Consider the following 23,450-nt stretch of genomic DNA (forward strand, 5'->3'; position numbering starts at 1 on the left):
TACTGCTCGCTCAACTGACGTTAGTGAGTTGGTGTGTACGTGTGCGCAAGAAGTTATGAATGAATGCGATGACAAATTAATAATTGTGTTGCTATGGAGATAACGCCAACGGTAATGAAGGAGGCGGGTGTCAAACCTACTTGAAATTAGAGGATTAACAACGAATTTCTTTCAAATTATTTGAACCTTACTGCACATTCACCTTGTTGCTGGAAAAACACGTGAAAAAAGCTCATTGTATTGATCCACAAAACGACCGGAGGGAAAAACCAATCTGCCAGTTGAAAATTGTTTCCTTCCTTCTATTCTAAAACAAAAACAAAACACTCTCCCCACGCCAACACGTAAGGCCACAGTCTCACAGTCAAGGTTGTTGGGCGACCTCGGGAAGGCTACACCCGAAAAGGCACTAAAGGGGCCAATCGATACCCCCAAAGGAACTACCAGGACATACTTATGACCCTGCGGAAGACAAATGAACTCGCTCGAACCAGCACATCATGGTCTGTAAAAGGAGTTTGTGATACATTCGTGCCAGTGGTCAATTGCTGCTAAACCCCTAACCCGGACCCCGTTGGAAGTTCATGTGCTTTATGTGCCGGAACAGTCACGAGTCATAATTTTCCGCCACCCGAAACTGGATATGCACACAAAACATAATTTCTTTCCATTTGCTTGCGTATTTGAGCTGTTGTTGTTGTTGTTGTTGCGGGTGTTTCTTGTGCTTTTTATTTACTCCTTTAAAGTATGAATTTCCAAACCCCACCCCAACCGCCCCCGCCGCACATTTTGAAGTGGTGTTTTGTGACCTGGAGTTGTTCGCGTTCGCATAGTTTGTTAGAGACAACTGTGCTCTTCGCATTGAATTGCTCACGGGCTTTGTTTTGTAAAGAATTTGGTTCTCGTGTTTTTTTTAGAGACAAAAAGAGGATTTGAAAGATGTTTTGCTTTCGTCTTGTGTAGTCCATGTGTATGCTTTGCTTTAACGATGTATAGTTTCCATAGCCCTTACATTTTAACCATATCCTTGTTTTGTTTGTCGTTTCAACAGTTTGCAGCCGTTTACAGCCGTTGAGATGCGTCTCTCAAGTGTTGCCCTTAGCAACGTAGTGTTGGTTTGGGGTGTGAGAAGTGTGTATAAGAATATAATCGAAATGTATATATATATATGCTGTATGTATATATCTATGTATATATATGGTATGTATATAGCTAGCTTTGTTTGATTTGGTTTTGGTTTTGCATCTCGCGACTCTCTCTCCCTCTCTCTCTCTCTCTGTCTCTCTCTTTCGCTTTTGTTTTCCAGTTACTGCCAGTTTTGTTCGCTTTAAATCGGAGCTTTTTGTTTGTTTGTTTGTAGTTTTGATAAAATTATCAGATAACAGTATACAATATCACACACACATTCATTGAGAGAGTAGCGGAGAGAATGATAGACGAGGGTGTATAAGTTAGTGCTTTCTGAATTATGGGGTGGGTATCAGGTGCATTTCTTTGACTTTCTTTAATTTCAATGCTTTATCTCTGCGCTAATAAGTTGCATAAAGTTGCGAAAGAAACTGTTAAGAACGCAATATGTAAATAATCATCTCCCTTTTCAGCTTTTGCTTTAAAGATGTTCCGTGAATCAGAGTAGATGTTTCTTTTGTGTGATGATGATTAATATATTTGCAAACAAACAATAAAAAAACTGCACTTATATTTATCTCTTTCCATCCTTTCCTTCTACTCCCTGCTCGTTCTAAATACAATGCCGTCTTCTCCCACCGGTTTGCCACACCCTTGCTACCAGTTTGATCACATTCATCAGTTTCACGTCAAAGGACTTTCGCCTCGCATTCGCCTGCATCTTAGTTCATTCGTTTTGTTTAACTAGTCTTGTGTGCATATGAAAGCTTGTGTTTTGTTTCTTCTTGTTGTTTTTAGTTTGAGGGGTTTGTTTGCCGGAAACGTAACTATCTATTATAAGACATCGGTTCGAAATTGTTTCATTTGTTCAGTTGATGGATTTCCTATCCTAGCGCACGCACACACCAAAAAACACAAACACACACACCCCTTGGGTTTGAATAACATTCACCATATCACCACCACCAGCAGCAGCTTTCTATAATAGCACCGCATCTAACTTATATTTCACACATTCGAGAGAGGGAGAGAGATAGAGTTTAGCTTAGAGTTTGGTTTCGATAAAATTTAACAGTGAAAACGTTTTGTTAACTTCCCATCTTAAAAACCTTCTAGTGCGGTGTTTTGTCTTTGCTTTTCGGTTCGGAAAAGGGTGCCATTTTCAACCCGCAAACAAGTACAGGAGCAGCAGCTGTGTGAAGCAGAGCTTGGTGCAGAGCGTGATTGCGTATTTGCTGTGTGTGTATGTTTCACAATTTGCTTTCGATGTATTTAAAATTGTATTTAATGTAAATGTATTGCCTTTTACAACATTTGCCACGATGCCATCGAGAGAACGCGTACAACAACATGTGATCGTGGCGGTGCATTTATTAAACACTCATAAAAACATCCAGATGCAGAGGTCGGTAGAGTTGAGAGAAAAAGTGTGGGTGCAATTGCAGTACGCGCTCTCAATATACTTGCACTCGAAAGGCGAATGGGGGTGCTAGTTATGTGCAGTTTAAGCAATAAGATTTGAATGATTTTGTTGGTACACTTTCCCCAACACTGTCCGTTGAGAGTGGCTTAACTGCAGTACTGGAGTTGTAGCAAAGAAGTGCTCAAATGGTATCGTTTTCTTATCAACTGTTTGTTAAATGTAGAATTGGAAAACTGTCTCGCTATCCTTGGGAGAGGGAAAAGGAGACATTACAACACACTTACAGTTTTCGTCTTCGCCTTATTTTCGTTGCGACTCAGTGGTGTTGAGAGTGGAGGAAACATTGAAACAAATGTTCTTGTTTCTTCAAAAACCAACGTTTTCGCATTCATCTAAACTTGTTTGCTTAAAGCCCGCTATATTGCTTCCGAGTGCGTCATTGCTGCATAAAAGGGTCGTCCAACACTGGTGAAGCCACTGTCCGGTCCAAACGCTTACGGCTGGGAAGCCATACGAATGCGGGCAGTGGCACGTGACTTGTTGTGGATCTCAGCCGTACGTAGGGTGATGCCGAAAATGTCCTCGTGATAGCGGTTTTCGTCCTGAAAATAGAGGAAAATAGAGAGAGAGAGAGATACATATTAATATAAGAGAAATGTGTTTTTTTGTTACTGTATAGAACTGTTTCCCAGGAGTTTAATGCTCCTCTAATCAAACTCATCTAATAAGTCAACAACCGAACAGAAGGACTCATACAATGCATTGTAACCCACCGATCGATTGTTCTTCTGACCGGCAACAGCACCGTCTTCCGTAAACAAAACGCATTCAATCACCGACCGATCCCGGCCTAGAGATAGAAGCGAAGCCTTCACCGAAGCACCGTGAGCAGTACGTGATCGTAATGCAGGCGGAATCGTTCACCGCCCGTTCGGATGGGTTGACCGCAGCGGGTCGTTCGATTCGATCAAAGGCAAGCAGTCGGTATCGGTTTCTCTATCACTGGGGTGGATGATATCGTAGGGTAGGGTAGTGCCATTAGCTGGGACGTGCTTAAGGAAGGAGCCCCTTTCCAGTGGCGCTCATTTGAATGCAAAGGGGGATGAGTTTCGATCGCCCCCAAAGTTGACGTCCGTGTCCAAAGCCACAAAATGGTTCAATTATTACTGGCAAGTGGCTAATGTATCTTTTTAATGGCCGTGGTAATCACATGGGTGCTAACTGTGAAGTGTGACTGGACCTTATACAAATGGAATAACTCATGAAGCCGATGTGAGAAGATTTATTGTGCTTGAGCTCACGTCACTGGTGTCGTTGGTATAAGAAGACTATGAAAAAAAAACCCGTACCGAGACAAGCTCTATAACTCTCTTTTGGGATTGAAAAATTTAAATTTCGTCGCTTGATCACCGTTGAAGTCTTTAAAATTGAAATCATCACAGTTCGTTCCCAGTCTCCCCATCAATGTGACTATGCCACTCAATCGATCATTAAAATAAAACCATCCACCTATCGCACGCTGATTCTGATCGCACGAATGCAATTAACCGGCGTCTGGAGTCAGTATCTGCGGCAATCTTCATTGATGTATGGTTGTAAACAGTCGTATTAAAACACCAACTCCCTCTCTCATCGTTGGAGGCAAGGACACGTGGCAATGATCATGTTTACTAACGACCATTATATTAAAAAAGCAGACGTACAAAACAAATTAAAAACTACACATCCCGGGCACGAGTCGCGTCATGCGAACAATACCCACTCGGCCCGTCATCTGTCCAGTGCTGGTGGAAACCGGAACCGGCGCACAAACGGATCATCACGACGGGTACGATCACGATCATCGCTACCACTTACCCGCAGCGTCAGCATGTATTTCTCCATTTCGGATTCCGTGCGGTTTTCGTGCGTCGCTAGAATTTTGCGCAGCGTCTGGTACACGTGCTCGGCCATGGTGACGTCACCGCAGACGTAGATGTGAGCCTTTTCCTGCAGGATGAGCTCCGAGATCGAGTCCGCCTCCTTGAGGGCCAGATCCTGTACATAGGTCTGTGAAAAGAAGTTAAGAGCACACAATAGAAGTTTGAAGTTGTTAAGAAAAAAGTCCTTTGTCCACCAACTTACCTTTGGAATGTTTTCCTCGCGCGATAGTGCCAAGAACACGCGATCAAGAACACCCTTCTGGAGCATCTCCTCCTTTTCATCCCGATATAGATCTACATTCTTTGTACGACAGCCAAAGAAGAGCCATACCTTAGGAATCTAGCACGAGAAGGATAAACCATTACTTTGGATGTTCACCTCCACTCTATCACTAATTGACCACATTCCACATACCTTACAGTCTACCATTTCCGACTTGATGTGGTCCCACTCTTGCCAGAACGAACGGAACGGTGCAATGCCAGTACCGGGACCGATCAGGATGACCGGTCTGGTTGGATCCTTCGACATGTGGAACGATGGCGCACTGCGCACAAACAGGAAGATCTTATCGTCCGGCTGCAGGTTGGCCAGATAGTTCGAGCACACGCCATAGTGCTCGGCACCTTCGCCATCCTCCGCCCGGTACGTGACGATCGCCACCGTTAGATGGATTTCTTTCGAGTACTTCCTCGGCGAGGACGAGATCGAGTAGAAGCGTGGCTGCAGTGCGTTCAGTTGGGCGACAAAGACGGCTGCCGGTGGTCGGCACGAGGGGAACTCTTCCAGCACCTCGAGCAGATGGGGCAGCTTCCAGTAGCGCCAATCCTCGTACACCGACGACTCCTTTGATAGGGGGGAAGGATGAGCAGCATTAGTTGAAATAAGGATTTTGAATGTAGCAAAAATAACTCACATTGGCTAGCATAAGCAGTCTTTCCTCGTCCGCCTTATCGCTGCAGCATGAAGCAAGGTAGGTCAGCAGCTGTCTGGTTGGTGGAGTTGTGATGTCCATGAAACGGGTCAACAGTGTGCGAAGCGAGCACACGGGTAGACGCTCATGCGGTTCCCACGATTTGTAGACACCTGCAGAAATCAAGCCATCAAATCAAGAGGACACTTCATTATTGGACACTGTTTGGAGGGGCGAGGAGTGTGATGCAGTTACAATACCGTTTTGTGTTTGTTTTTCTTTCAGAACTTGAAGCTGCAGTTCTTCATCGGGATCGTTAACACCCGTCAGACGCTCGATAATTCCGTCCACAATTTCCTTCCGATTTGCTGGGAAGATACCGACATGATCTCCTGGTTCGTAATCGATCTGGTGATGGATGTAAAGAGAACTCGTCCGTTAGTTTGAATTTGACAAAACCTTACAAATGTCTACAAAAGCCTTCACTCTCAAAGCTTCCTTTCGCTATTTGTAAGCTTGGAAGGAGCTTTTTGGAAACTCATATGCAGTGGAACTCATTTTGAAGAGCTTTTAACGGCTATTTGGAGATATTCTATGTTTGTGTTGCTTTAATTGTTTTTAAACTAATTTCCCGAAAAGATGCTTAAATTGTATTTAATTCAGTGATAACTTTAAGCTTATAAGACATCCCGATGCAAAATTGGAGTAAAGTTCCAAAAATTCTTTCTTAAAAGCAACAAGTAGCCATCGACAATGCAACACGTGAGCGCCTCTCAAAACGTTTCCGGTAACTCACTCTCTCGAAAACATGCCGAACGTGAATCCGAGTCCAACATTCCTCAGAGCTCCTACACCGAAGCCAAAACAAACCCCCCCCTCGCCGCTCCCCACACCGCTCCCATTCCACTTACCCCTTCCGCCATGATCTCTACCAAAATCGTGGACCGCTCGGTACCGTTCATCTCGCAGTGCAGATTGATTGGATTCCGCTTCACCGAGCATTCCATGGATTTCTTGTTGTGGAACTTGGACAGTGCCCGGTCGAGCGGCTCGTTCTCGCTAACTGGCGCATACCGGACCGTATTCTCGGACAGTTCGCTCTGCAGCGCAAAGGCCGCATCCGAGAGCGTTTCCTCCGGATCGAGACAGAACGTTTCGCACGCGATCTGTGAAAATCGAGATTTGGAATGTACCCTGTACCCTTTCCCTTTTTCACGTGTTCCGTGGCATCTATATATCGCTTCCTGCCTACCTTAAACACTTCCGGCGCCCACTTGCGGAACGCTTGCTCCTGGCCACAAATTTCATCGCCCGTCGCCATCTTCATCAGCCGCTCGCCGCCCAGCTCGCCCAGTATGTTGTCGATGTACTTACCGAACGCGCAAAAGTTGGGATAGGCCGACGAGCCGAGGGCAAACACGGCGAACCGCACGTTCGACAGTGGACCGAACGTTTCCTCCGAAAGCGTGTCCGTGGTGGAGCCGCGCAGTGAATCAAGCCGGTCAATCTTGCGACCACCCATCGGGCCAAACTTGCCCAAATCGCTGCGCGAGTTTGCCTTGATGAAGGATTTCGACGAAGCGGCAATGGTGAGCTCACTGTGCGCTTGATGGTGGCCACTCTCGTGCAGCTTCATTGCGTACAGATCTTGTGCGAAAAGCTGAAATTTAGGAGTTAGGAAAAGTTGAAGTGAGAAAATGTAGGTGTACTAAAAAACATCAAAAATATAATTGTGGGCTAATGTCATCACGATAAGGGCGTTCATTCAGCCTCTTCATGCCTGCAGAATAACATCTACTGACCGTTTTACTCTTTCTTGTCTCCAATCCGCTCTTAAAAAGCTACAAAATAAAACATGAAAATAAAAACGAAACAAAAAAGGGGAAATAATAATGAATAATTGACTTCAAGGTGTTCTCACATACTCTCACCATCCTTGTTAGTTGCACACACTTTCTTGTTATTTTACACTGATTACAAATCCTGGTTAGTCGTTACTGTTTAACGGTCGATACGTCAAACAATCTACCACACACACACACACACACACACACACACACACACTCAACAGTCAACAAATGAATAAAGATATGTTGGCGAACATGTCACAAGATGCGTGTTAATGGACATCACAATACATAATGCTTCCTCGAAACCACCCTCGAAATCACCCAGCTCAACCAACCAGCCAACGATGACATTTCATAAATAAAGATGAATAAACTCCGAAACGATGATGATGGCCCACGACGACGACGACGGTGGCTGGTGTGAAGTGTTTTTATTTCACTTTCACCCAAAAAAAATGAAAAGAAAGACATCTTCCTCTATCGGTGGCACTGGATGTCTTTATCGTCTCCCACCGCCCCCAGGTGAACAGGTTGCGGGGAGCGCGAAGATGCTGTCATGCTTTTGCAAGAAGCTCTGACGCTGGTCTGGTTGTTGTGAGCAAGAAGCTTTACTCTTTGTTTGGGAAATAAATGACACATCCTTTTTGGCAAGTTGCGCTCCGGTTGTATTGTCGTGGTGGTGGTGGTCTTACTTTGTCGTACGCGTGTGATGTTAAACCACCGCCGCACGTTGCTGTGTGATTTTTAGGTTAGGGCTCCTGTTTTGCGCCTCCTTGTACGCTGCTCAATTCATTATGCATTCACCATAGCAACGTGAGTGGGATGAATGTTGTTTGAAGGGGGTTGAAAGAGCTTGAGTGTACGTGTGTGTGAAAGGCTATGGGCGTTAATGAAAATATAATTTGTTAAAGCCCACGTTCTGGCTGGTCGATGCGTTTACCGGCTGACAGTTTTGACAGCAGATTTTAATGATGTCATGCTTTCGTTTCGCTGAGGTGTAAATAGTTTCGCAAAGGATCAATGTTTTATTGGATGACAAATTTACATCGGGATGATTGAAGCGCTTTTTGATGCATTGGGATTATCTTATCTCATGTAGATCAAACACAAAATGGGAGTATTAACACAACAGTTGCACGCAATTCCAAATCTACAGTCAGTAAACTTTGCAATGAAATTAAGCAAAAACCAACCCTCCCAAGCTGTAAACATGCATTCTGCGTCTGCAGAAGGTCCTTTATTCCAAAAATCCTTCTAATTGGGCTGCGGTTGGGAAACCATTCATTCTTGTCGGGCTTCCAGTTTTACAACCGCTTCGCCCGCACGCCGAGAGCGCTTTTCTAAGAAGAATGTAGCCCGAAAATACTTTCCTTAGCTCATTCTCAACATCATTGCGGTTGTTTCTCGGTTCGTTTCAATCTCTCACCCTCCACCAAGTCAAACATAATCGTCTTTCACCATCTCCTCCGCTCCGCTCACTGCATCCAACGTACCAGAACGATGCGTACCACACAACCCCCTCCCCCAAAGAACGACGACTCTTCGCAGAAGGTAATGTTAGCCCATTGCTCTCCACAATTACCATCGAGCATCACCGAGCACGACCACGAGAACCCCATTGCTCCGTCTGCTAATTTGAGGTTATTATTTTACATCGAAAGTGTGGTCGATTGGTGGAAGGCTTGTTCGTCTCAACGTTCTCAAACTTCACCATACCTTCCCGCCACAGTACACAGTAGACATTAGTCGTTAGTTTGACAAAATAAAAAAAAGCCACACTAGTTAGTCCGGTAAGCTGGTGGTAAGGTGAGATGATGCTGGCACATGTTCTTACCTCTCCGTTCTCCGGTGGATCACCGTTGCCGAACGTGGAAGCCACGACCAGCAGCAGGGCTTCATGTTCGATTGATGAGATGTCGTAATCCGACATGCAGTAGATCTGAAACGAAAAAGTGAGGAAAAATGTGCGCGCGGAAACGACCACCGCCGCACATGTGGGTGTTAGAAACAGAAGTAAAAGAATCACTACAGGAACGGAAAATAAAGGAAATGAACATATTAGTCGCTATCCCTTTTTTTCGGTGGGTGGGTGGGTTGCGTTTGGCCAACATAAATTACACCGGAACAATAAATATTCTCGCCCATCCAACGTCGGGCGACGGTGGCCCAATTTTCGATGTCGGCGATTTGTGTTTGTAGTTAGGTTTGGTGGAGCGGAAAATGTTCTGCTCGATTGAAATTCAGTTCCCAGGCTTGTTTGGATCGTCGATGCGAGCAGGATAAAAGCGTTGTTTCATAAGATTGTTCCACATCTTTGCGTCAGAGAGAGAAGCGATTGAATGGAAGGCTCTTGCGTGATTGTTTTCGTTCGTGGATAGGATATTACTGAGCGGGTTTCGGTAAGCACCAATTGCTGTTAGCAATTGTTATCATCATTGGCTGATGTATGTGCGTTGAGGGAGTTGTGTGGAGATGAAAAGGAAATTAGATGGAAAGAATTTGGTAGGATTAGCTCGCTCATGAACATTTGAACATCCGTTATTATGTTGCGCAAATAAATCAAACAAAATCGTACAAAACACTAAAATGTAAAATAAAACGAACCATACAAATGGATATAAACAAGGTAAAAGAACCCCCTTTCATCAAAACAATGAAAAAAATATATAAAACAAAAATATTAAAAGAAGTATAACAAGAAAAAAATGATTATAATGGTAAATTATACGGAAAAATGAAAAACGAAATCATCTTCTAAATAGAACACGAAATTGAGAGTCGATAAGAGTACAAAATATCAAAGATTAAAAAAAGTGTATAAAAAAAAGATAAACAAAATGGTCAACAACATTAACGCAAACAAACATCATCAAATCAATTTTGCACTTAATCCTCAAATTTGGAAAAAACAACAAACTGTATGGATTTTGCATTATGCGAGCAAAATATTTGCCCCTATCCTGATATCTCTCCTTCCCTACAAAACATCCCAAGAATATGCTTTTGTAAGCTAAACTTCCGACACCCTTCCGACTAAAGCTCACAATGAGCACCTCTCTCCCGTGAGGTTGATTGTTGTTTTGCCTTTTTAAATATTGTTGCCGGAACTATAACCCCTTACTGGAGCAGTAACGAAAATCTTGATACCAACAGGGCTCAAAGATTGAATTTTAAAAGCAACCTGCCAAACAGGCATCTGAAGAGAAACTTCAGAACCAGCAACGGAAGCTGTGCTGAGTGCATCTTTCTATGATGGGGGGGAAGGATAACGAAATCACGCAACATTTGATGCGAAACAGCATGCTGGAGCGACGGAGACTTGATAATGGGAATAGTAGTGGAAAATAGTGCCAGAAGGTTCGTTTCCCGCATTCTGGAATATAAAATGTAACCCTTCCTCCCAACCTTCCTTCTGTACGGATGTTCGGAGCACGATGGAAAAAGGGGTTTTGCGAAAAACGATGAGTTAGCTAATTCTTTTACCTCCCGCTGTGGGCGTTGGGTTGTGCTCCGTCCAACCCCCCTCCTCCCCTCTCCCTTTGCTGAAGCGTAAACAAGCTTTAACGTCAACATAGCCCACCGTAGTCGTCAAACATTCTGTTCCCCTCCCAGGGACTTGCGTGTGCCGTGTTTAGTGTTTGCAGCATTTACGAACGAATTTACAGGTTTTCGTGCTTGCTTCATTTTTCATCCGCTTCCTTGGGTCCTTGGGCAAAGCATGCAACACGTTTGCTACATTTGCGCTCCCCATTCCCTCCGAACCGTATTCAAACAGTTTAAATTGTGGAAAAAGAACCAGGAACCGAGGGAGATGAAGAGTATGCTGACAGAGTGAGCAGCTGCTGAGTGTGTCGCGCACCTTCGAGAGTCCTTTAAGCAAAGCAGCAGCAACAAGAACGGTGGCATAAAAACATTCACCATGAGTACGATGGAAAGTAAAACACACTTTGCTCTATCGCGTTCTAAAGTGTTTCTTCTCTACGCCAAAGTGGAAGCTTTTTGGGGCTATGAATATCTCTCGAGGGAAGTCGCAAGACGATGTTATTGTACGGCATGGTTGGCATTGCTGGGTTGGGATCAAGAATGCTTCGCTTTCGCTATGCTTATGCTCTCGTGAAAGGTAACAGAAAGAGTGGCTGGTTGGAATATGCTGACGACAAGCGAGACTGGAAGCGATGGGATGGATCATTTCTTAAGAGATGGAGATAATTCAATTCTTTCCAGCCCGGTTACCTGTCTGAGGTATTACGGTGTAGTTATTGATAGAATGAGACAGTGAAAACTGTTGGAAAAAGGTTCAAATCACGCTATGAGCTATCAATTTTAGGGATGAATTTAAATACGTGTTCTTAAATTGGTTTTAATTGTGAATGGCGACTTCCCATTTTTAAGGCGATTTATTCCTTGGCGCCTGAAGATATGCAATCATTATTTAACGAAACTTAACAATGGCAAAAAGTTATAAGTTGAAAATCAATGTGTCCCTCTCATTGTTGATCAGTTTGCCAATCAATCTCCTCAAGCCGTCTCGAGATACCGCATCGCAGCCGATTAGTAAACATGAACATCCATCTCAATCCCTACCAGAACCAGAAACCAGAGATCCTTCCGGACAAGATTATCCGTAACGACGACACGTGCCCTGGCCGGATCACCATCTCCATTGGCATTAACTCTTGTCTTTCCCCTTTCGGATCAATGTCTGTTCACTGCTGTTTCTTTCCCTGCTGAAATTGGCTCCTGAACCCCACCAACGCAACTACATCGATAGCACTACAGCAGTAATAGAGCTACTACATCGGGCAGATGGTGTGTCATCCAGTGGGGCAGGCAATCAAGATTGAACCTACCTGTGCGTTGAACGCGTGTCCGAGCAGTTCCACCAGCTGACGGGCGTACTGTTCCGAGCGTCCAGTTTCGGTCGCGTACAGTACGGTCGCCTTGATCCGGCGGGACAGGGCGCGTCCGAACAGTTTCGATGTAAATTTGACAGCTCTGGGGAAGAGAACGAGACAACGAGAAACGGTTATTGGTAGAGTGGTAGAGGGAAAATACAAGGGAATACGGAAAATGCTGCTCTTTGTGGACAGATCAAGGGAACAACACAAAAACTACGCTCCAATGGTTGGTTGGAGGCGAGAACAAATGCAAAAAAGTAGTTTCCAATGCAACGTTAAAGGCACGAGTGTTCTGCCAGCACGTCGTCTGACGATGGTTCGTGTCACCGTGCTAGTTGAAATGCCTGTGCGTTTTTTTCTCTGTGTGCAATGTGTGCTGCCACTCGTTTCCACGACAACTTGGAAGTTGGCAGTGTTAGAATGCGCTGCGGATGCCATGTACGATTGTGGGCGAAGCCGTGTGCTACGCTTCCTTTACGTTGGCCATCTATAATCAAAGTGTAAAACGATGCGGAGCAGCATCTGCAGCAGAGCGTTGAGCGTATTTTCTTTAGCAATGGTCTCGTTTTCTCTTTTGGCGATTTAAAAGATTTTGCCAAATAAATTATACGCTTTACAAACAAGGAAGGGATTTCGCGAAAAAAGTGCGAAAAGCAGGTTGTGACGCGTCAAGCTGTTTATTCTTGAAGAAAAAAACCTCACATTGTGGAAAGTGATAAACGATTGAAATGATCATTTTATTCACACAGAAGTTGTTGTTGAGTTGCGCACGGAGAAATGTGATTTTTAAACTTCCTGATGTACGCTCAAGATTCAACAATTCAAGATTTCTTAAAAAGGATGGCATTATGTCGTTAAGAAATCTTCCCAAAAACGTCTGGAAAGATGGATGCAATTTAAATTGCATTAAATCGTTGCATAAGTACCACCGACAGAGAGAAATATTCGCTGTAATTGCATTTTTCCAGCGCAAAACAAAGCCCTCCACAAGAATTTAGAGGGAAAAATGAGACACATTTCACCATCACAATCGCTTTCGTATGCAAAGGATCATTTGCACATAAACGATGCATTTTACGTTCGTCCGGTTGTAGCTCCTGTTTGCCCATTTAAGCTATGATCGTTTTATCCAAGGTCTAGTTTTTTTTTCTCGCGTTTTGCTATTGTTTGTCGCTCCATCCGTCCCCCAAAACGCCCCAATGGTCATTGAATTTGATTATTATGGCATTTTTATTGGTTCCACTTTTGACCGTTCCTTCCCCCCCCCCCCCCCCTCGGTTGGCGCTCATTTTTCCCCTTCATTGCACACAACGCCGAAGCTGAACGTTCACGTGAATGTTGAAAGAAATGAAGTAGTTTCCAAATAGAAAAGTCCAAAAAGAAGGAAAAATCGGCACCGAAAAATTGCGCCATCTCCATTCAATCGTGTCGGAAAAGTGAACCATTTTCCGTAAGGACACACGGCTCGCTTCTGCGTGCGTTCAAGTGCCAGCACGGGACAGAGTGCCGTCCGGTTTCAAACTCTCACTTCAGCTGGCGACAAACTGCCAGCTACGGGGAGGCAGAAGGTCAAAAGTCACTGCCGGTTCCTTGCTTGCACCATCCTCCCTTTCCACCTCGGATGGTTGCAGATGGCGGACGAATGGTGTAAATTGGCTGTTATGTTAGCAATTTGATGATGATGGCAGTAACATGGCACAGAAGAGCATGGTACTTCCTGTTCGTCACAATCTATTTTTTGTGTTTCGTTCATCTTTTGCTCCAAGAATTTCGGAAACGTTCACGAACACAGAGAGGGCGGAGAATTTGGAAGCTTTTCTGTCGCCGTGAAGCATCGAACCTTCCAGCACGAAGCGTGGAAAAAGCAACACGATTGCTCCATTGCAAGTTTGGTGGTGGTACGTACTTTTTAATGTAGAGTGATTTTCATCCATTCATGACCGGCGGTAGATTAGGTTCTTTTTTTCTCGTGGCCTTGTCCACGCTTGTCAGGATTTTTTTTTTGGAATGGCAGAAAAAGGGCAAGTCGAAGTGGGAAACAGGTGGTTTATTGAGGGTGACAATCCTGGTGTGTCCTGGTGCGTGTGTACGTGGTTATTATTTTTATGACCAATATTAAACTCTCCATTAATGCGGATATTAAGTGATCGTCACCAAAAATGAGATGGGCTGAGCAACATTGGACGTGATTTCAGGAGGAAGCGTATTTTAGCAAATTGTATGTTTATGCTATGTTGCTATAATATTACACTAAGGTAATTGAAAATGTTCTGCATAGCTTATTAAAACGACTCAAAGGTAGCACGCGATTTTCAAAGCAAACATCACAGCACGATTCATTCTGTGGGGACCCGTTTCGGTCATCCTTTTGAAGTGTTTTAATTAAATTTGTACCGACAGAAGCAATGTATGTGCTTCAGCAGTCATAAAAGTAGACAAGAAGCCACAGGTTGTGGTAGCAAAATGGCCAGAGGCAACCACATGCAAGATGCATTCAAAAATGGATCGATTTGATGGTAATCCTTTCAGAACGGAGATATGTTCAATTAATGCAGTAAAAGCAGATAAAATTCTTTATGAAAGAATGTCGAAACTCCTATGCAATTTTACAAAATTACAATAGTACATTCCTCCATTTCCAATCGTTGGAGGAAAGTAGACAAGTTTCCCCAGAGTCGAGGAAACAACAACCGTTTTGGCTCCGAAAATGGCTGCTGCACTCAAATATCAAACAGAATGTGCAGCGGACCGTGTGCAGCTTCACCCTTTTTCGAACTCTGTCAGCAGAAAAGTGAGTTGGAAAATTGTTCACCTGGGCACCAACACCCTCGTCCGAACTGGCACACAACATTCAAACGGCCCCGACGTCCACTGCTATTACCAGCTGCTAACCTAAAACCAATCGTTAGCTACCTCTGACTGCTTCGCTTTCCATTCGCTTGATTTTTCTCGATCGCATGGAAGCGAGTCGAAATGCTTTCGCTCGGTTGGTATTTTCTGTTTTTGGCATAAGCACACACGCGTTCGAGCCTCTTCGCTCCAGCAAGAGTTGTGTGTTCCGTTGGCCGCTTAACCGTTGATCATGATGGTCGGGGTGCTGCACTCTTGTAAACATTTATTGCAAACGACCCCGCCAATGTGTAAGCGGAAAACCGAGCTACGCAGAGCGAAAGGGCTTGTACCTGCACAACTGCACTCAACGCACTTCCATTAGCAGGAACCGTTGGCAAATATTTATTGGCAAATTTGGGAGCAGAAATTGACCACCATGGATCGAGCTTTCGTTTGAAGCTTTTTCTGGTGGAAAGTGTTGTGCGGGAAGTGTGTGAGTTTCTGTTTAATGTATTCGTTCAATTTGTAGCATAATAATTATTCAATTTCATTTGATCAGTTGATGGGAAATGTGGCAAATTTGTAAAACCATTAAATCTATTCCAAACAGCAGCAATATGAAAGTCATTTAGTAACTGTTGATTCACGTAACGTCACTAATCCATAATCAACCATCGATCAAAAATGCATCAGTCTTTACTATTTTACATGCGTGACCAATGTTGCCACCTTTCTGCAATGTATGAATATGGATAAAATTTGAATTTTTCCTCCACCGAATTGTGCTTTTTGTTCGAAAAAGAAAAGCCAAAAAAAAACTAACCTTCCTGCGACCCGGATACACCGAGCGATGATAATGCGTTACAAAAGCGTGATAGTCGGCCTACGATGCCGGTATGGTATCGAAAACCTGCCACCGACAGTGTGCCGGGACGAGATTGATGCGTGCCGGAAAATCAACGCTCGTTGCCGGTCATCTTTGTGTGTGTGTGTGGCTCGTTCGTACGTGAGAAGCACAGTCCAACCCGAACTGGACAGTATGCCGCTCTGTGGTCTGGCTGTGGTCGATGATTGGGCTATTAAATTTATGACTTTTTCCGATTTTCCCGGCTCGTTGCACTTTGATTTGGCATTTTGCTCCTTGCACAGGCAGTGAGAAAGTGTGTGTGTGTGTGTTCTTGTTCGGGGAGCCAATGAATGGGTTCAATGGGGTGCGGTACGCCATTTTTCGGCGACACAAACCACGCTTCGTTTGATGTTGGTTGGGGGATTTTTCCTCTTTTTTTGGATGGAGTTCCAAAAGGATTGCCAGCTCCGTACTACTGAAGCTTTTGCAGCGGGTAGCTTGAATGTAGCTTCAGTTCAATTGAATCTAATTCTGGTGGTAATTCCATTCCCTCAGCTCAACGATTATTACTGAAGCGAGCGCTAATCCGTTCGTGATCAAATCGACAAACTTTATCGAATTCAATAAGCGAGAAAAGAATATTAGTTTTATGAGTCATTCGGTTTAGCAGAGCGAGGTTCCAATTTTCAATCAAGCAAAATGTGTTCGAATGTTAACAAAATGGTAACCTTTTACGTAGCACGAATAAAAATAAATGACATCGAAAGGAATGTACCAGATAATTAAAGAGTTTGTACCATCTGTCTATCAAAACCCATTTCTTTAAAACTGCCCCAAGGCGAGGAAACAATTATGAAAAACACCAACAAAAGGGTCCATTTTGAAGTGTCTATCGCTTGGTGTGCTTTACCATCCATGATCCACCGTGCAGACCTTCCTGCTGCTAAGCAGGTAGACAAATAATAATCTCTGTTTTCCTCCTAACAAAAGAGCGATTGTTTGGAACCATTGTGTGTGTTTTTTTCGCTTTTTCATTTTCCCTTGCACATTGGAAAAGAAAAGCACGAAACCGTTCAAGTTAAACCTTGCACATGTACGATGCTCGGATTGATGGTTCAATTTTTCCTTGTCTTCCTTTGCCGGAAACCGGAAAAGAATTACATCTGGTGTGGTAGCAGATGATCATTTGGTGGTGTTTTATTTTTCATTTCCGCTTCTAATACGGCCCCGTCATTCGTGTAATACAATTTGTTGGAAATTAATCGTTTGTTGCCGCTTATCAAGCAATGTATATAGATGAAATATTTTATTTTATTTTTATTTTTATTTTTATTTTATTCATTGCTCGGCCACGTTGGGTTACAGCAATAGTGCTTACTGACTATAGTATACAATTATTCTCGAAGGAGTAGGAAGGAGTTTATGGTACGGAAAAGGAGTGAAGACGGGATCGGTAGACAGGATAGGAGAGGACAGCAGGAAGGGAAGGCGGAAGTGATTACATTAGTAAACGCTGCTACAGCTTGATTTATGTCACAGTCAGCATCAGTAAAGGACCAATCGGTACCGGCTAAAAATACGATGAAGCTTTTGGTAGTCCAGTTTCCTAAAATTGAACATACGAGCCGTAGGTATTCGTTGAGAGGATGCAGGGCGAGAGTGCGTAAGGAGCACACTTGTCTCATGAGCAGGATGATAATTGTCTAGCGCGACGAGTGGAACAGGTGAAGCTATGACGGGGGAGCAGCGCTCCAAGAAGGCATAGCATTGGCAGCATTGGCAAATAGAAGGTCCAATTGACTTCCGCGTATATTTTTTATGCCAGATAATTGCAGCAAACCGTTTACCGACATTCCATCAAGCAGAGAAACATTTTCACGAGATACACCAGTAGGAATGAAGTGCTTAACGCACGATGCAAACGGTTGCCAGGAGAGTGATGGTGAATTAAAATCACCAAGTAACACCATAAGATCATTTGATTTAAGTTTGCCAGCAACGAAACTAACACTCTCATGCAAATCGTCAAGGACTTCTTCGGAAGAACGCAGATCGGGTGGAATGTAAACGGCGCCGATATAGATTGCAAGGTTTTGAAGCTTAACAATTGTCCAAACAGACTCCAGCGAGTCGAACGGCAGTGATAAAGTTGACGTGTTCATCACGGAAGAGCAGGCAATGAGTACACCACCACCACGGCAACGGTTACTGCTGAGAGAATTTCGGTCGCAGCGATAGATGACATACGCATCCTCCGAGATAAGAGAGGACGGGAAGGAGCCATCGAGCCATGTTTCAGTTAACACCAACACATCCATATCAAGCTCAGATAGACTATGGCACAATTAATTGTCAATTTGAAGTATTTTATGTATTAAAAAATGAACAACTCTTACCTAGCTATTTGCTTGAAGTTGAACTTTCGGCGAGGTTTCTTGTTTTTCGCCGAATCTCGCCCCTTCTTCCAGATGTGCGTTTTCATTGCTGATTCCTGTTACAATGGAAATAAAAATGGAATATTAAGTCCTTTGTACACGCAATTTAAATACACAGATTGAATATAGCTCAAAGGCAGTTAAATTTAAACGATTTCATCCATGAAGAAAAAAATGAAGTAAAAAAAAAGATAAGCATTATATCACGTTTTCCGTTCCGAAATGGACCTCAGGTCCACCTTTTTTCTGTTTCATTCCCCCCATCACTGGATGGAGCGGATACAAGCACAGCGCTCACGTTAGCGGAGATAGTAGAAAACTTTTCCTCCATTGATTTGTACCCATTTTTCTGTCCTTTTGAGGGACGGGACAGAGTGCGAGCGGTAAAATTAGAAACGTGTTTAAACAATCAAACCATTCGGGTGGCTTCGGGGCGTTTTAATCCATTTTCGAGTAAATTCAACCAAACTTTTCGGTCCAAAATGTGTCCGTTCCATTTTTAATATGTCAGATTTTGAATAAAACTTATCGGTTCATTTTTTAAATTTATTTAGAATTCATTACACATCGTGAGGGAAGGAGAACCCAACGGAAGTATCTCAATTTGTAAAAACAAAACCTTTAATTTACGACTAGTAATAGAAGCGGGCACACAATTTATGATCGATTTCACTTTGAATATTACCACCCAAACCATCCGCAGCACAGGTAAGCTACCCACCTGATACTCGAACGACGGCCGCAGATAGTAGAGGGCCATTTCCTGATGAAACACCGGCGTTATCGAGGCCGACATTGGCGGCACAATCCATACCCAATCGGCCGGGCAACCGTTCCTGGTATCGAAGGTAGCGAAAACGTTAAGCAACGGTTTAGTAAAGGCAAAAAGACAGACGAGAGAAACTGTTTCCCATCACGTGCGAAAGGATTGGATACTCCCAGCGCAAAACCCATTACCTTAGCTTGGTTTCGTTCTCGTAGTGCTTCATGAAGCTCTCGCTGGCGGTGTGATGATCGACGATGGTAATATTGCGGCTCTGGAACGAGTGCAGCACGGCAATATTAATCTCCACCAGCGCCTTATCCTTCCACAGCGAGGTTGGGTTTCGTGTGTCCAGTCCCATCTTGATGGCGATTGGCTGTGTTGGGAAGAAGGAAAAAAAATCAGACGAGTTTTTACCATCAAGAGAATCAATCAAATTATTGACACGCGCGATGGCAACATTATCTACGTCTACCGCTATCATTAACCGCTATCAACAGGCCTACCTCGAGGAGATTTCGCCGATTGGCATCGCACAGGTTGCGGCAACCGATCTCGGTCGACATGTACCAGCCGCTGAACGCGGTCGCCGTGAACTGGATGCCTCCGCAGTCGAACAGCATCGAGGACACCATCGGCACGGCGTACCATCGCAGGTTCAGCTCCGCGAACCACTTGAACTGCGGGTGGCTCAGCGGCACCTCCAGGATCAGCTCGGGCGGATAGTCAAAGTAGTCCGGATCGTGCCCGTTCGCCGACACCACCAGCGGCAAGATGTCCCACTCCGTGCGCTTGCTCTTCCAGCCGAGCTTGGTGCAAAACTGAGATCAAACGTGAGGCGAAGCAGTGGGGCGCGCAAAGGAGTGGAGACAAACCGACCGCGAATGAAACGAGAAAAGAAAAGACGAAAACACGAGGTAAGACGAGTGGTCACGTGCGGGCTGCCGCTGCTACTTCGCTATCGGTCGCTATGGGTTCGATTTCATACATCAGTAAACTCGACATTGGCCGGATCACCGATAATTTTACCGTCTGCGTTCTTATAGCCGGCGTACGAGATAATCTGATTGTTCCAGATGCGGTAGTCGTGCTTGCCGTCCGTGCGCTGTGGGAAAATCGTGATGGCCGATCTAGAAGAGAGAGGGAGAGAAAGACGAGAAAATGAAACGGTGAGGACGGATCAGACGACTTTATCGGTGGTTGCAAGGAAATGGGCGGCTTAGTGGGTATTAGTGAAAAATTGAATCTGTTCGATTATCTTGTGAAAATGATTTAGCTCTATTGAATTCGGTCAAGGTGGGTGTGTGTGTGTGTTTGAGGAAGACGGGAGTTTACAAAAGGGATGATTTGGTAAATTTACAGATTAAGGTAAGACGGATCTGTATGCACTTTTGAAGCTTAGAATGATGCATTTCTGCTTGGTGAGACTTTTATTAGAGATTCCGAAGATACCAGGAGTTTTAAACAAGTGCTTTTGTTATTACAATTGCATACATTTAGGCGTTCTTGTGACGTAATTTTAAGAAAAAAGGTAAAATTCAATTTAAAAAATGCATCCATTCCGAGTAGTTGAGCATTCAAAAAAATTAAAAGAACCAAAGGAATAGTGAAAGCTGAGTTCTACGAAGACCATCACACAACATCACCATGCACCGATTTTATTTTTCAATATCACCGGTATCACATTCCGAGCAAAACGTTCTCCACCTTGATTGAGTAAATTGACAACCACATACACACGCTTACTCAATCATCCTAACGTCATAAAGAAACCTTCCTTTTACTATAAGAAAAAAAATCCCTCAACTCTTGGGCGCTAGGTGTCAAGATAAGTGTACTCGTTTCTCGATCGAAGCACATGCTGAGCTTTGTCGTACAGCAAAAGGATACCACTTGAGTGCGGCTCACACCGATGCAAACCAGTTAAAGCGAGAACGTGAGCAGTAAAACCAACAGACACTCTCACATACACACAGACACACACACACACACACAGGCGCATACTCTTTTATTCAAAAGCCCTGGCACAAGATTAACGGTACGGAACATACAAACGGTAAAGCACGGAGAGCATACCTGAGGTTTCCTTTATTGGTGGCATATTTGATGTGATTGCAGATCGCTTCAAACATACCGCTGGTGGTCGTAACGTATCGGCAATCGAAAACCTGTACGTGTGGAAAGAAAGAGAGAGAGAGAAAGAGAGAAGGATCAGAAATGAGGTAACGACGTAGTAAACGCAAAGTGTTCGAAATCATGGAATCATGGTGTGGATGGGTGGAAAAAATAAAGCAGACTTCGACAACGTGCCTTCCGGTACGGCGGTGTATTAAACGTGCCGAAGATCGTCAATATCATCAGCGTGATCGGATCATCGGATTATGCAGTCGATTCCATTCGCGTGCCAGCCGGGCTCGGTGCACGGCTCGGATGCATCGTAATGTAATGGCTGTATCCGGTACCGGGGATCGATGGGGATCGACACGAAGCGGAAATGGTGCAATTGCGGCAACATGCTCATCGAACATGTCGAAAGTGCATTGCGGTGTTCTATCGCCGTTTGATGCTGTGGGATGCTGCGATGTAAATGGTTTGCCGTTTCGCGTAAAGCGAAACGAACCAATTAAGCGAGGGTGCATTAAAGGAGAGGCAAAAAAAAGTCTCGCGATTGAAATACAAAAAAGTTCGTATAATGTTGGTTTCATACGTTGAAGGTAAACGCAATAAACTCTATCAATTGTTCTTTTTTTTTGTAAAATTGTGTTGAAATAGTCATACACGATTTAAAGTTCAAAATCAATATCCAATGAACTGATGGATCAGCCTTTTTAATTAACCCATATTGAGATAAGGTAAGAATGATGAGCGATTAAATAATATAATCAATTCTATGGACGAAATCTCTAACTTTATTGCCCTGCATAATCAATATCAGTAGTTCAACCTTTCATTTACGTGAATAAGAATAAGATCCTAACAATCTCCCCTAAAACTCTTCACATCTTGCTTGCATCCACAGCACTCGGGATCAACACAGTCTAGGTTCTGTAAGTCCCTTTTCGCAGCAACTCTTTAAAACCCCTTCCAAACCAACCGGTAACAGACGGGATGATGCCGCATATTTGCTCGGATAATCCTTTACCGTTAGCGCACAAATTCATGCCCCGCTTCATGGAGCTGCTTCCTTCGCAAAAGGATTTCTTGGTCCGAGCGAAACCCCTGGGCAAAATAATGGATCAAGAAATACGACCAGCCACTTCGCTCCGAAAGCTTCCATCTGTTCTTTGCGGTGGGTTGAGATTGGACCATTTCCAACACCACACGCGCTCACATTTACAGGTGGTCAGCTGGCTTGTAACGTTCCCTCCTCCCAGCACCATTCTACCTCGTAGTTAAATCGCTTCTAGCAACGATTTTCCAACTGTTTATCTTATGAGGATGTAAATTAAAACCGGATCTGTCCTGCCACAGTGGCACACAAACTCCGCAAAAGTAAGCCATTAGAGCGTAAGAAGAATTTACTTTTTCATTCTCTCTTGCTCTCTGTACCTCAAAATGAAGGTGTTTACCGCAGCTCTATCTCATTCTACAGGTTCGTACGGTGGTAGTACGACATATTAAAATAGCAGGTAACCACCAACCATTTACATGGCATGTCATTTGCAGCAGTTCGGTTACTTGGGGATATTACGAAAAAAAAAGAAGACGTGCAACTGCAGTAAAGGACAAAATTAGGGTATATAACTTTGATCATTTGGCTCTTTTCAGACCTAACCTGTAGGGTCAGTGTAAGAGGGATAAAAAGGTGAATGAGAAGCTGAGTGGAAAATATAGTAAACCAAACAGTCTTACATAGACTGGTGCTTCGGAATAGAATTTTGTTTCTTCGAAAGTACTCAAACATCCAACGAGTGTGAGCTTAATTAAATGGTGAAGAGATTTATGCTAGAGAATGCTTTACGATGCTGCATCTAACCAATGAAATGGTAGACGATTTACTAGTGCTTCCGAAAATGAACCGTTCATACCGCTGACCATTGGCCAATAATAGTAGATGAGTATCTCACACCATCTACTCTATGGAGATGTACAGCCGGATCTCACTATGACCAGAAACCACTATTGAGTGATTTTTTCCAGTAAATAAGAATTCCTATGCTAATATTGGCAAAACAGTTATTTAAATTAAACCCTTTAAAAGGTGGGCAATCAAGAATGCTGATCAAGTGGAGGTGAAGTAAGCTTCATTTTTCCAATCTTTTCTCAGAAGAATGCAGATATTTATGATTATTACTTTCTCCTCGTATAGCATCCCCGTTCATATTGCTGTGTAAGTCTCCATTTCATTTCAAATAATCCCCAATAATTAAAACAAACTGCAATTTTAAGCACTCTGCACTCATTCCTTGCACCATGCAGCATTCTAATGAGAGAAAGT

General features: G+C 43.8%; 1 protein-coding gene across 5 annotated transcripts in view; it reads right to left on the minus strand.

The window, feature by feature from the left end:
* Positions 1 to 1,008: 1,008 nt before the first annotated feature.
* Positions 1,009 to 23,450, minus strand: part of LOC120901512 (nitric oxide synthase) — an 85,374-nt gene continuing 62,932 nt past the window's right edge. For 4 of the 5 annotated variants that reach the window (XM_040309528.1, XM_040309526.1, XM_040309529.1 and 1 more), the window contains exons 6-22: positions 21,089 to 21,180; positions 20,001 to 20,142; positions 19,519 to 19,833; positions 19,207 to 19,388; positions 18,971 to 19,085; positions 18,211 to 18,305; positions 12,088 to 12,232; positions 9,072 to 9,176; positions 7,190 to 7,228; positions 6,640 to 7,047; positions 6,299 to 6,553; positions 5,648 to 5,795; positions 5,391 to 5,560; positions 4,889 to 5,320; positions 4,676 to 4,813; positions 4,409 to 4,600; positions 1,009 to 3,153 (exon numbers count right to left, since the gene is read on the minus strand). In XM_040309528.1, the coding sequence (XP_040165462.1) occupies positions 3,046 to 3,153; positions 4,409 to 4,600; positions 4,676 to 4,813; positions 4,889 to 5,320; positions 5,391 to 5,560; positions 5,648 to 5,795; positions 6,299 to 6,553; positions 6,640 to 7,047; positions 7,190 to 7,228; positions 9,072 to 9,176; positions 12,088 to 12,232; positions 18,211 to 18,305; positions 18,971 to 19,085; positions 19,207 to 19,388; positions 19,519 to 19,833; positions 20,001 to 20,142; positions 21,089 to 21,180 (3,081 nt within the window). In that variant the 3' untranslated portion in view covers positions 1,009 to 3,045. The remainder of the gene's footprint in view (positions 3,154 to 4,408; positions 4,601 to 4,675; positions 4,814 to 4,888; positions 5,321 to 5,390; positions 5,561 to 5,647; positions 5,796 to 6,298; positions 6,554 to 6,639; positions 7,048 to 7,189; positions 7,229 to 9,071; positions 9,177 to 12,087; positions 12,233 to 18,210; positions 18,306 to 18,970; positions 19,086 to 19,206; positions 19,389 to 19,518; positions 19,834 to 20,000; positions 20,143 to 21,088; positions 21,181 to 23,450) is intronic. The other variant, XM_040309530.1, reaches the window with a different exon arrangement.

The sequence above is a fragment of the Anopheles arabiensis genome, chromosome 3 (genome assembly GCF_016920715.1).
Source record: "Anopheles arabiensis isolate DONGOLA chromosome 3, AaraD3, whole genome shotgun sequence".
NCBI lineage: Eukaryota > Metazoa > Arthropoda > Insecta > Diptera > Culicidae > Anopheles > Anopheles arabiensis.